The 14,198-nt window shown below is 53.5% G+C and overlaps 1 protein-coding gene across 1 annotated transcript in view; it reads right to left on the reverse strand.

Annotated features, from left to right (window-relative positions):
- Kiaa1671 (KIAA1671 ortholog) overlaps positions 1–14,198 on the reverse strand; it is a 108,944-nt gene that overhangs the window by 87,989 nt on the left and 6,757 nt on the right. The window contains exons 4-5 of the mRNA XM_028765375.1: positions 9,152–11,779; positions 1,653–1,787 (exon numbers count right to left, since the gene is read on the reverse strand). Coding sequence (XP_028621208.1) covers positions 1,653–1,787; positions 9,152–11,779 — 2,763 coding nt within the window. The remainder of the gene's footprint in view (positions 1–1,652; positions 1,788–9,151; positions 11,780–14,198) is intronic.

The following is a 14,198-nucleotide window of genomic DNA, read 5'->3' on the forward strand; positions in this document are numbered from 1 at the left end:
TGGCTGCTTCTCAACACTGCAGGCATGAGACCGAAGAAACCCCAATCCTGCAGGGCTGAGTCGTCCCAGTCCCACAGGCCTCAGGCAGGGCTCAGGGACTCAAGGGAGCTACAGAGAAGAGCTAAGGCAAGCCACCCAGGCCTCCTGGGACAAAGGGTCCTCAAAGACACAGAGGAAAGGAAGGAGCCTCAGCCAGAGACGCCTCCTGCAAGCCGGGGGACTATAAAACGCTTTCAAACATTTTCTCTCTGCAACCTTTGCCTCCAAACCGCACACACAAGTTCACACTGGATCAGATAAGGGAGGCGGTGACACCGGAGAGAAACTGGGGACAAGGGTATGAAAGAAATCTGAGGAAGGGAACCTTCAGAGGAGGGCAAGCGTCACAGGCGCGTAGAGCCGCCACTGGGATCTGTGCATCAAGGGACTTCCCATGTCCTCCCAGGCCTGTGGCTGGCAGTCCCAGTGTAGTGAAAAATATTAATTAATCCCGGTGAAGGGCTTCTTCCCTGCCTTAGACCATTCATGTTCTCAGATGGAAGACACGCGCAGCCTTGATATTTTTAGATGTGTCTTAGGCAGCTGCCCACCCTCCATGTTGTTAGCGTTTACTTTCCAATTGACAACTCCAAGTTACCACATATTATTAACTATGTACCGTCTGCGCTTGTCTCAACTCCAACCAGGCCGCACTCTGGGCCATTCTCTCGGCCCCTAGCCCATGACGGCTCTCCTCATCCCTCCTGTACATTCTTCTTCATCCATGGTGGCTCCTTCTCCCTCCTCCCTCTTTGTCCTGTTCTCTCTCCTGCAAGCCCTCAAACCCCCAACCCCGCCTATGTCTCTTCTGCCCAACTATTGGCTGTCGGCATCTTTATTCACCAATCAGGATTAACTTGGGGGCAAGGTCCCAGGGGCTACCTGCAGTCTCCAGGTCTTGCGGCCCCCACACTTAGCATTACATTAGATGGTAAAAGACAAAACCTCAGCACCCCCAGACGCTGTCACCCCATCCCTACAGTAAGAGCAAACACCCCCATTTTACAGATGAGAAACCCAAGACTCAAGAGAAGTCAAGTCTCTTTCCCCAGACCGCAGATGTCAAGGGCACGTGAGTCAGAACTCACGCCACCCTGGTCAACAGCCACCGCCTGGACCTCGCCCACAAGGACCTTCCAAGCAAGGAGAGAACTCAGCCTGTTCACAGACAGCACAGAAATCAGCAAAGTCACCACAGGAGCCTGGGTCCAGCCTCTCATGGATACCCACTCCTGGTGCCAGAGGCTTCCCAAGAAACATGGTGTACCATGGGTTCCCCCAAGTGGGGAGCTGGCTTTGGATAACCTAGTGTCCCTCACGGGCGCATGGTTGTCTCCCATCCCTCAAACCAGCACTGAGGACACAGGAGTCACTGCCCCGATTTCTAGCTGAGAAAAACCAAAGGGCACAGACATAAACTCTCAAAAATCTCAAGGCTGCTGAAAAGACATCCTGGTGTGAGCCCCCCCAAGACGCACCACCCTCCATCAGCCAGCGGGTTGCAGCGCCACCTAGTGGCAGGAACCCAACAGCGGAGGTTAACCCAGCATTGCAGAGCCCTGAACCCTCCACGCTTAGCCACAGAATCATCCGACGCAGCAAGTGTCACTCACCACGAGGGGACTGTTCTTCTTGTCCTTGCAAAAGCTGTGACTTCGCCGAGGGACGGAGGCAACGGGCGACACCTGCCGCTGCGGCTGTTGGCCGTCCTGCCGGCCGTCCCTCCGCTCCAGGTTCTGCAGAGGCGCCTGGGATTGGACAACACAGAGAAGAGTTTCAGTGAGAGCCTCTCTCATCTGCCGGCTCCCACCGTCGTGCATAGGTAACACGTGACTCAACTGCACGGCTGTGTGACTTCAAGACGATCCTTGACCTCCCTGACCTCAACCATCGATGGAAGGGACAATTTTAACAGCGTCAAGGGCCATGCTCAGAACCTGCGTGACATAGTCCAGTCACTAGGGGGCAGGTGTGCCTGGCTGATGTGTTTGGCTCACAGGGCCTCCCGTTGGCCAGCCCCATCCTTTCCCAGGATGGGCCTACGGTCCTAGTTTGAACATCTTTCCTTTAAAAAAAAAATTACTTTATTTTTATTTCTATGAGCACACTGTCGCTGTCTTCAGACACACAGCAGAAGAGGGCATCAGATCCCATTACAGATGGCTGTGAGCCACCATGTGGTTGCTGGGAATTGAACTCAGGACCTCTGGACGAGCAGTCAGTGCTCCTAACCACTGAGCCATCTCTCCAGTCCCCCCTCCTCCCAACGTCTTTCCTTGAATCCAAACACACACCCTGAGAAACAGCAGGGAGAGAATAAAGCCCGAAGGCAGAAGGCACGCAGTCTGAATTCTGCATTTTTTTTTCTCCCTCTCTGCTTAACTGGAGAACAAATATCACAGTCAACCGTGGAGTTCAGAACCTGGTTTACAGTGTACACACTCAATGCAGATAAGCCAGGAGGGCCAGAGAGGGCAGGTGCCTGGTGAATAGCCCACAGCATCATGGAGAACAAGGCCGATCGCTAGACTCCTTCCTCCCTTCCTGCGCTTGACTCTTTAGGCTACCCTCTTGCTTGCTCAGTCTCTCCCTGGCTCACTTTTCTTGAACATCCTAAGGCTGCTCTGAGCCTTCCCTTCTGCCACCATGCCCCGCCCACTGGGCTCATTTTCATACCCCTGTGACATTAAATAAATCCCACCCACACTTCCGCTCAGCCTGTCCACGATGGGACCCAGTTGTGCGCACATTGTTCCAATGTTCCAAGCCCTGAAGCTGGACCCTTTCCCCACCCACGGCACAGCCTGGGACTCTGGCTCCCGCCTGCCCACCCGACCTCACAGGCTGCCCCCTGTTGCACCTCCTGCAATGATTTAACGCAAATCCAGGACTTCGGTGTTAGGCGTGCAGGATGGACAGACAGACGGACAGACAGAGGTCAGGGCCTACAGCCAGGGGTTCGGGAGCTCCGCCCCTGACTTGCCCAGCCTGGTAGGACAAATTTTACTGGAATGAACATGCACCAGAGTTTAGTCTCTTGGGTATGGTGGTCACGACTGTGTCAACACTCGGGCCCCCTGAGGCAGGAGGATTTCTGGAAGTTAATCTAGACTACGGCAAGGAAACGGCTCGACAGGAAACGGAACAGGATCCAAACAGTAATTACTCCAAAGAATCATGCCAACAACCAGGTGAGCAACAGAAAGACAATTAGCCCTTTAACCACGACGGGACTAAACATCAGAACCGGGCCATACAATACACGCAGCCAGCCTGGGCCACGTGAGACTCTGTCTCCATACAAAGACAACAGGAATAATGAACGCTGTGGCAAGCTACACAGTGTGAGCCCTGAGAACGCCAGGCTGAGGAGGGCAGGAGCAGAGAGCCCCACAGCATGGGCGGAAGAGCATAGTTTATGAGGAGCAGGACTTCGACATAGACTGTGTAGGTTGAACGATAGCTGCATCTCACAGCAGAAAAGATGGCAGACAGGGCACACCCTCCACCAAGGACAAGCTCACCTGTGCTGAGGGATCTCCACTGTAGCTCCCACACCCTAGGTCCTGGCTGGCCTAGGTCTCTCCTGTCACTCAGATAGCTCCTTTCCAGTCTGTCCCTCAGACTCTGGGTGACCTCTCCCACTCGCTGGCTTCAGGATACTTGTACCTACGCAGCCACCACAATGTTCTGTGGGACCGATCCAGTCACACCAGCTTGGGCGTGGCCAAGGCAACAGAGAAATTAGATTTGAATCTAACTTAAAATAATATACAAATAGCAGGTGCCACGCCGCCTGGGTTCTTCTTCTCCTCCTCCTCCTCCATCCTCCTGCCTCAGATACAATGCTCACCACACCCATCTAGAGTATTCCTTTTTTATAATCGAGTAATATTCCACTGTGGGGCTATACCCACATTTTATTTTCCCAGGGATTCTTCTGGATGGGCTTCACCCAGCCCAAGCTGGAACTTTGGAAGATGACCTGGAACTCCTGATGTAAGCATGGGCCCCCAGCCTGGCCAGCACATGGATCAAACATGCTCCATGAACAGAGAGCAGAACATGAACACTGGGCAGAATGCTGGACTCTAAAAAGCATCGTATGATTTAAGTGTGTATTTTTCTTAGTACTGTTTGTGTGTGTATATGGGGGGGATGTGTGTGTGTGTGTGTAGGATGGGTCTGTGTGTGATCTGTGTGTGTCTCTGTGTCTCTGTGTGTCTGTCTCTGTGTGTGTCTGTCTGTATCTGTATGTCTGTCTGTGTGTCTGACTATGTCTCTGTGTGTCTGTGTGTCTGTCTGTGGAGGGGGGTTTGTGCCATAGGTCATTTCACCTTCTCCCTTTAGAAGGTGGCAAGACTCCAACCCGAGTCACCAGGCTTGTGAGAAAGCATATTTACCTACCAAATCACTCAACTGGCTCCTCGGTTTTATTTTCAAGCTGGGGGAGGGGGAAGGGAAGGGGTGTGTGTGGAGGTCAGAGCGGGCTGGGTACAGACAGTTCCCGCCCTCCATCAAGGGGGACTGAATTTGGGTCCTCACACTCACCCACACTGTATGATTTTATCAGCAGGTGGACACTGTGTCAGCAGAGATCTCAACCCAGGGAGCCCACCCCCCAGGGAGGGGGAGCCTCTAAAGTTACCTGTCAAGGCTAACCCCAAAGATTTCAGCCTAACTTAGAGGGGTGGGGACCCCTGATCATCATGCTGGATTCTCTGCTTTGTACCCAGCTGCCACCAAGAGCCAAAATGCTCTCCCTCACAGGAAGGGACACAGAAACCACGCTAAGCCTCACGATCCCTGTGGCTTCTGAAAGCAATCCCAAAAGAGTCGGGGCCACAAAAGATGCTCTGAGCATCCTTTCTTAACCCTCAAGCTCAGGCCTGTGGTAAAATATCTTCACCCCACAGAGTGTAAGAGTTCTCCAGAACGCTGTTTCGGACTATAGTCCCTGTGTCTCCCGGCTCTTGCAGAGTGGAACGTAGCCCAGCTTTCTCTGCTCCCTGGAGGATTCTAAAATGGCAGCTCTGACTTCTACACACCCTCCCCGAAGTGACAGCAAAAACATCCCCAGAGGACTGCGGATGTAGGCTCAGTTGTCTAGCAGACACGGCCAAAGGTGTTCTAGGGGCTATAGGCTCACAGGCCTGGAGAGGCCTCCCCTTTGATTATGTGGCTAGAACCCAGGGCCTCAAGTCTGTGCCAGGCAATTGTTGTTGCACTGCTGAGCCACACTCCCAGGCCTCCTCTGACTTTTCATTTGAAACAGGGTCTCACTGAATAACCAAGGCTGCTCTTGAACTTGTGATTCTCCTGCCTCAGCCTCCTGGGCAGCTAGGGTGATAAGTCTAAACCACAAGGCCTGGAAGTCAATCGCTCTGTGGGGAATTCACATCCTACACCCCACAGACCCTTGACCAATGAAATTTGCCTATGCATCCAGAATGGAAATATTCCCACCCATGTGTGTGTGTGTGCACATGCATGCGTGTGCACACGCTCGTGCATGCTTGGGTATTTATGTGTAGACATGCAAATGCATCTGTGTGTGCATGCGTGTGCATTCACATGCATATGTGCATACACTTGTGTGGCTGAGTGTGTGTGTGTGTGTTATGTAGTGTGTTTCATATGTGTGTGTATACACCCAGGGAATATTCCTAGCTCCTGAGACACATAGGAAAGTCCCGAGGGCTGGAACATTCTTACCAGCTGCCCCAGAGCAAACACTCCTGTCTCTCTCTGCCCTGTAAGGTTTGGGGTTTGTTTTTTTTTTGTTTTGTTTTTTGTTTTTTTTTCGAGACAGGGTTTCTCTGTGTAGCCCTGGCTGTCCTGGAACTCACTCTGTAGACCAGGCTGGCCTTGAACTCAGAAATCCGCCTGCCTCTGCCTCCCAAGTGCTGGGATTAGAAGGCGTGTGCCACCACTGCCCAGCAAGGTTTGTATTTTTAACAACCAGTGTTCTGAACACCTCTGTGGCTTTTTATCTTCACTTGTTTGCTTGTTTTTGTTCTTTACGATAAGGAACCAGAGCGAGGAAAGGAAGCCCAAATAATAGGATGAGGGTCAGGATGAGAAGGGCAGCCTGTGCTACAGGAGACCCTGACTCAACACCAAAACAAAACAAGCCTTCGAGGAGGAGAGAGGCCAGAAGCAGGAAGCTGGTGTTTGGATCTCTCTGCCATGAGGAAGCTCGTCTGTGGATCCTTCTGCCATGAGGAAGCTGATCCCTGGACAACCAGCTCTCCTGGGGCCTGGGCACGCTGGGCAGCATCCAGGCCCCTCCACAGCCCAGGTGTTCCTGTTGCCAGTGGGACCTGAGGTGCTGGCGAGCTTCGGAGTGTCACATTCCAGCGGAACACCCATCTCCTCTTCTCGGGCTGCTCCCACAGCAACGGGGGAGGAGGGTGAGACCACCAGGGGCAAACCTTGCCCAAAGTTGCAGCAGCTTTGGGTTCCCAACAGCCCGGGCTTCGAGGCAGGGAGCTGCTGTCTCTCCTAAGCGGTGTGGGAAGAACCCGCACCAGAGGAGGGAGGAGCTCAATGCAAGTCTGGAAGGTTCCGCTGGCGGCGCTGAGCAAGCCTGAGCTCCCGAGAGACACAGGTTCGAAGCCCCAGCCCCCTACACTTTACACCATACCTCGAGCACAATCCTCAGGTTGAGACCAAAGCTGACACTGTCCTCAGCTCCCTCTGTGTGACGCCCCTGTCCCTGCCAAGCTAAACCCGGTTCCTCTCCCACAGGCTTGGGGATGAGAAACTGTTTGCTGTAATCCTTGGCTGTGCTCGACTCTGTAAACACCATGTCCTGAAACCCCAGGACAGTGCTGAAGGGGAGACCAGGAACAAACCAGTCATGGCTGAGGATCCCCAGCAGCCAGAACTGTGGAAAATAAGTCTCTCTTCTTTATAAAGTGTCCAGCCTGGGGTGTTTTGTTACAGCTGCTGCCTGCTGCTGAACCGCTCAGCAAGGGGCTAGGTGTGGTTTACTCCAGCCTCCAGACTTCCCAGCATGCCCCGCTCCCTGGCTCACCCATCAGTGCCTCTTCCAGGATGACTTCCTGGGTCACTCCTCCAGCACCTCATTGAGCATCATGTCATCTCCTGACCTTGGGTTCCAGGGCCCTATCACCCAGCCGAGGTAAAAAATTCCCCAAGGGCTGCACGCGGCTTCCTGTTTCCTTCCCACTTTTACCACAGTAGCCATCATCTCATGGGATCCAGCCAGACATCTTGACCTTTTGCTGTGTGACCTGTAACAGGTTCTTTAGTCTCTCTGTGTAGCAGGATGGTTTCTTGCTGCTGCTACATTGTTTGCAATAAGCACGGTGATTGGGGAGGAGCTAATGTGGGAGGAGCGAATATGGGAGGAGCTAATGTGGGAGGAGCGAAGAGAGAGAAGGGGAAGGAAGAGGAGGAGCTAGGGGAGAGAGAGGAGAGATGTAGGAGCCATGGGTCCAGAACAATCCTGAATAACGATTTATACCTTAAGGTTAGATATTGGGAAGCAACTCTAATTGTGTGGGCATCTTGTTAATTGAACATTTATAAATATATAAAGTCATTGGATAATCTTTAAGCATGAGTCTTCATTCTATCGGGAGCCGTGGGCATGGTGGGTACTGTCTGGGGTTCAGTCGAGCATTGTGGACAGCGTGGTGGATTGACAGATTTAGCCACCACGCTGGCATCTCGTGGGTGCCAGGGGCACTGCTTCTAGCCAGCTGAGCAGCGGCAGGAGCACAGTGCCGCTCTTGGCCTCAGGCCTTGTCTAGTCGGGAATGTGGAGGCTCCTTGAATATTTGTAAGGAGTCGTTTTAAATATTACCTCAACATCTCTGAGCCCTGTTTTTGTTTTTGTCTCATTTTACACCTGAAGCAGACGTCGTCGGCTCCCTGCCTGATTCTTGGGATACTCCGATATGTGAGTTGGTGCAGAGCTGTCCTACTATGTGCAGAGCTGCCCTACTATGTGCAGGAATGATCAAGTCCCACATTCAAAGGCCCAGACACAGCCTTGGACAACAATGGGAGGAAGTGGAAAACACACACTCCTGGCCCTCCAACCCTTGACTAGGTCAACACAGTTGTGCTACGGGCTTCCCAAAGGTTTCCCAGGCACTGGGTCTCAGTTGCCCACACTGGTAATTCCTTGCCACCTTCTCCAGTCCTCAGCGGGTCCTCCTTCAGGTCCACCTCCTAAGAGACTTAAGACAGGCTGCTTCTGGGGAGCCCAAGCCAGAGTGAGCTATCTTGTCAGACCCCGTGGGCTGCTTAACATGCACTCACGGCACAGGTCTTTCTGAAAGCTCACACAGTTGGCACTGGCCCTGGTGAGGACAACAGGCAAGGTGGCATCAAACAGATACTCCTTGATGCTCACACAAAATGTCATCCCTCATCTAAGTCCCAGGTCAAGTTTTGAACCCGCAACCCATGGTCAAACAGACAGAGCCAGGGGATTAGCACAGCCAGGACAGAATGAAGTTTTCTACCAAGCCACCTTGTTTCAGGATAACACCTGAAAATGTGGATTTCTCTTAATAAATGTCGCTTTCTGTCACAGGTTACAAAATGGCCAAGGGGCTGAGGCCGGGGTGGGGCGGGACCGGATTGAAGCCAGGGGTGGGGCAGGGGGCGGGGCAAGTACTAGCTTTAGTTTCCTATGCCACGCCCAGTGGAAGGGAATGGAAGGGTAGGATATAAAGAAAGGGATGGCTTGGCAGTTAAGAGGTCAGCCTGCTCTTCCAGAGGTCCTAAGTTCAATCCCCAGCAACCACATGGTGGCTCACAACCCGTAATGGGATCAATCAATCAATCTGTAATGGGATCTGATGCCCTCTTCTGGTGTGTCTGAAAACAGCTACCCGTGTACTCATATACATAAAATAAATCTTTAAAAAAAAATAATGGGAGAAAAAAAGTTCTAAGAGTCTAGAAGCAAGCATACCTATGTGTGCTGTTATCCTGCAGTCCACACCACTCCCTAGAGTGGTACCTCCAATCAGTCACACACCTACAAAGCCCTCATGAAATCTGAGCTTGAGAGCCTGGACATAGATGCCTAAAAACTATGTGATAAAATTCCAAGTACCTCTGTACCCACCTTAGGGCCTTCCGGCGTCCTCACATCCCTCTGACAGGGTCCCACGGCAGCCTTGGGAGTCTCGGCAGGGAGGTCCGGCTTCCCTCTGGACTGTTCTCGCCTCCGCTGCCTGGCGTCCTGCATGATGGACAGGCCCTCCTGGATCCTGGCTGGCGGACCCTTCTCTGAGCAGGTCCTCTTGATGTCCAGTGGTGACCAGATATGATCGCGTGGTGGGGTTCCCCACTGTACCCCATTGCCTTCCACTCCCTGACCAGTGGATCTCCTTGGAGTCCCTTTCTTCCGGTCAGAGGGAGGTGACCTTGGGGAGACTGGGTCCCCGCTGCCTGGCTCCTGGGACTTGGCTGAACTTTGCCTATGCTTTGTGCCCTGGTGCTCACTGGAAGAAGGCTTGCTTTCAAACTCAGAGATGCCTAGAGACTTTCTCCTGGATCCAGCAGGGACGGGAGAAGGTGAGGGACAGTTTTCCCCAGAAGCTGAGTGTGGTGGTGCCCACAGCGGCCTGCTAGTCTTGGTGGCCATGGCTGTCCCTAGGGGCTCTGCTGGCTGCTTGCTGGGGCCGGGGGAGTGGAGAGCTTTCACAGAGGGCCCTGCTTGTTGTCCGACACTGTCTGACTGGGGAGTCTCCTTCAGGCTCCTCCGTCTCCACTCCACCTCCTTGGGCCAACCTGATCTCTCCCGAGGAGAGCCGCTGGGTTCTGTAGGGCCGTCCCGCTGCTCCTGGGTCTTGCTGGGAATTCTATTCGACTGCTCCTTGTAATCAGCCATCAGAGCATCAAGGTCAAGGACACCAGATCTGTAGCCATCTCTCATCTTCCCTGGGAATGTTTCGCTGATCACCTCTGTCCTCCTCCTCACCAGGAGGCTTTTGGGCCGCTGCCTCAGGACCGGGGATGTCGGCGGGGCATCTCTGCCTGAGGATGTCCCGGTCCTGCGGACCTTCACAGCCCCATCATTTGACCCTTGATGAAACCACAGGGAATCCACATCGATGACTCTGTCCCTGGAAAGATACAGAGTCTTGTCCCCCGCAGACGTCGGCTGGTCTGCGGACTTCATGTGATTTGAGAGGTTCCGTATTTCTCCATACTCTCTCTCCTTAGCGCAGCCCTGACTGCTGGTGGGAGACCCTGGGTCTAGATGGCCAGGGGAAACCAAATCAGATGAAACAAAGCGAGGTGACAGAGGTGGAGGCGTTTTTCTGGAAGGTTCCAACCCGTTTTCAGGCTCTGACTTAACCACACTCTTGGCCTTCTGAATATCGGGAACCTGATAAGTCACTGCAAAGAAAGTTGCGGCAGGCTCTGCAGATGGCCCCGGCTTCTCCTCCGGGAAAGTCCTGCCTTGTGAGGCACCCGGTGTCACCTCCTGAGTTTGTGCCTGCTGGTGGGACAATGGAGGTCTCTTTAAGGCACAGGTTGGGGAGGTCAGACCGTCTGCTGGTCTCTGCTGCCTTTTGGAAGTGCTCTCTGGCACGAGGAGGTTGAACGAATCAAACTTCACATCGTGGGGCAACGTACGACGCCTCAATCTGTCCACCCTCGGCTCCGAAGGGTTAGACCTCCGCATTCTGACTTCCGGCTGGGACACCTGGGCCAGCCTTGGGTTATCCTCATTGGTAACCATGAGGGGATCTTTCTTCAGGGACAATGAGTCCGGCCCTGCCTGTACTTGGGAGTCACAGGGCTCAATGTTGGCCCTTGATGGAGGCGCTAAAGTGTAACTCAAGACTGGACCCCTTTGGAAAATACTGAGATCTTTAAGGACCACAGGGCTGCTGTGCCAGCTTGCCCCCACCCCTCCCGTCCATTTGGGAGATTGGCAAGTGCCCCCAAATCCATCCCTTGGCTGTTGACAGTCAGGCTTTGGTCCACCACCTTCCTTACCCCGAGCTTCCCATATCAGACTCGCCCTCTGGACGGCACCCCCATTCGCCTGCTTAGAACACTCCAGGTAAGTAGGGCTGACCTCCTGGGACAGCTGCCGGCCCGACAGCGAGAGCCGGGATCGGCCGCTGCGCAGGGTCACCGCCTTCTCCTCGGGCACCCTGGATACCGCTTCACTGTGTGCACGCTCCCCGGAGGCGTGCACAACGTCATACCGGGGCTGGACCCTCTGGGACACAGGGGGACTTTCTAGATCCCGCGGGACAGAGCGGCTATGCCTCTCTTCCACGGGGTGAGTCTCAGGGATGGGTCTGGGTTCCACATCCACAAGGGTAGCTCGTCCCAGCATCCCCGGGTCAGCATGGTCCGACCACCTGGAGCAGTCTCTCTTGTCCGATACTCCTGGTGGCTCTTTCCCCGCCCAATTCTCAGGCCTGGGTTTGGGAGGCGTGTCGGCCACACAAGGGGGTGTGGTCGAGAGACAACGGCCTGCCTGGTCAGCCACTGTGTGTCTCTCCACGTGATGCTCAAACACTGTGGCCCACACCTTCTGGAAGCTTCCATCATCTTCCGGACTGACTTCAGAACGGCCCGTGTCTCCCGCTGAGCGTGTATTCCAACACCTGTCAGGGTCCTGGTCAGAGGCATCTTTGAGCTCTGTCTGCTTAGACTTCTGGAGAACCCCAGACTTCCAGGGACTTTTTGTGGCGGGGTTTCCTTCCAAACTATGCCTTTCCTTAAGCTGAAAAATAACACAAGATAACATTAATGGTTTGAAGCTCACGGGATCTGGAGAGGCAGATAAAGCGGCCGCGCCCCCCGCCCGGCCGGCCCCCGGCCGGGCCGCCCGACGCCCACCCCCCCGCCCCCGTCAGAACCGCAAGAAGCCTCCCAGACGGCCCGGCTCAGCCTGGTGACCCGAGTTCCATCCCCAGAAGCAAGGCTGAGAGAGTGGACTCTACAGAGTGGCCCTCTGACCACATGCTGTGGCACAGGTATCCCTCTCTGCACAGTAATAAAAACAAGTTAAAGCCGGGCAGTGGTGGCGCACGCCTTTAATCCCAGCACTTGGGAGGCAGAGGCAGGCGAATTTCTGAGTTCGAGAGTTCGAGGCCAGCCTGGTCTACAGAGTGAGTTCCAGGACAGCCAGGGCTATACAGAAAAACCTTGTCTCGGAAAACAACAACAACAACAAAAAGTTAAACCTTGATTTAAAGAACAAAAACACCAAGACACTATAAAACGTTCTGCACGGTGTAGTAAAAAATATTAAAAATCCTTCCATTTGTGTTCCCGGATGAAAGACACGCATAGCCTTTATATTTTTAAATAGTCTTAAGCAGCACAGTCGCTGGGCAGCTGCCTACACTCCATGTTGTTAGAATCTACTTTCCTGTAGATAACCCCAAGTTATCACTTACTGTGTGCTATGTTGTATCTGGGATGCTCTTAACTCCAACTGGCCAGCCCTCTGAGCCCCATTCTCTCAGGCCGTAGCCCATGGCAGCTCTCCTCCCCCCTCCTGCATGTTCTTCATCTACGGCGGCTCCTTCCTTCCTCCCCTCCTCACGGTCCTCTCTCCCCCGAAGCCTTCAAAACCTCATCCCCACCTACAGCTATCGGCTGCCGGCATCTTTATTCACCAATCAGAATTAACTGGGGGCAGGGTCCCAGAGGCTATGTGCAGATGCCAGGTCTTGGGGGCCACACTTGACATTACAATAGATGGTAGAAGACAAAACCTCAACAGTATGGACACATGATGTGTGAGCACATGTGCACATGGCGATTAAGGGTCAATGCTGGTTAATGCTGTTTGTCCGACTGTTCTCCATTTTATTTAACAGGGTCTCTCACTGAACCTAGAGCTTGCCCATCCCACTAGACTGCCCGGCCAACCAATGACTCCCAGGGATCCCCGTCTCCACAGCCTCAGCTCTAGGATTATGGGGTGCCCCTGCGCTCTACTTTCTGATGGGCATGGGATTCGAACTCGGGCCCCTAGGCTTGCACGGCAAACACCACGCCCACTGAGCCTTCTCCCAGCTCCCACTTTAAAATATCAAAGGCAGACCAAGCAGACACCACTGAGAACAATGAAGAGGCACCTCAGACAATACTGTAGGCTTTTGAGTGATGGGGGGGCAAGATTTCTCTGAGAATCCCAGGCTAGACCATCATGCTTTATTGTATCCCAGGCTAGACCATCATGCTTCCCAACTTGTTATTGTATCCTAATCTTTAAAAAAAATCACCAGACAATCTCTTGTATAGAGAGGGTCCCTGGTTATATGGAAAGGGGGGGCTTATTAACATCTTTCTTGAAAGTTTTTAATAGTCAAAATTTACAGAAATGCCCCTCGAGCTCTGAGATTTAGGACACCTCATCCCACACTACTCTCCCAGGCTAGCTCCTTTCCTTGGGGACTCAGTGAAAGGGACACAGAGAGCCCTGGAAGAAGTCTCAGTTTATTATTCAGAGATGGAGGACGTCCCTTCCAACACCCAGCCTCAGCCAAGCCGCTCCTAGGCATTTACTCAAGGGAAAACCAGCAAACTGGGCTGGGGATGCAGAACGGTTGGTAGAATCCTTGCCAAGATCCACAAAGCTCCATGCCCAGCGCTTGCCCTTCAGGGCCAAGGCAAAGAGATAGAAGCTCAAAGTCTGGGCTATACAGTCAGTTTGAGGCTAGCCTGAGGCACATGAGAACACATCTCAGAGGGGTGTGGGGAGAAGAAGAGGGAAAAGGTGTACAGACTTATTCATAAATGTTCACAGTTTGTTCTGGGGGGCACGTATGCATGTGTGTGTGCGCGTGTCCATGCATGTGCATGTGTCTCTGTGTTTCTGTGTCTGTCTGTTTCTGTCATGTGTCTGTGGGTCTGTGTCCGTCTGTGGGTCTGTGTCTGTCTGTGGGGTCTCTGGGTCTCTGTCCATCTGTGGGTCTCTGTCTGTCTGTGGGTCTCTGTCCGTCTGTGGGTCTCTGTCCGTCTATGGGTCTCTGTCTGTGGGTCTCTGTCTGTCTGTGGATCTCTGTCCGTCTGTGGGTCTCTGTCCGTCTGTGGGGTCTGTGGGTCTCTGTCCATCTGTGGGTCTCTGTCTGTCTGTGGGTCTCTGTCCGTCTGTGGGTCTCTGTCCGTCTGTGGGTCTCTGTCCGTCT

The sequence above is a fragment of the Grammomys surdaster genome, unplaced genomic scaffold (genome assembly GCF_004785775.1).
Source record: "Grammomys surdaster isolate TR1022 unplaced genomic scaffold, NIH_TR_1.0 164, whole genome shotgun sequence".
NCBI classification, from domain to species: domain Eukaryota; kingdom Metazoa; phylum Chordata; class Mammalia; order Rodentia; family Muridae; genus Grammomys; species Grammomys surdaster.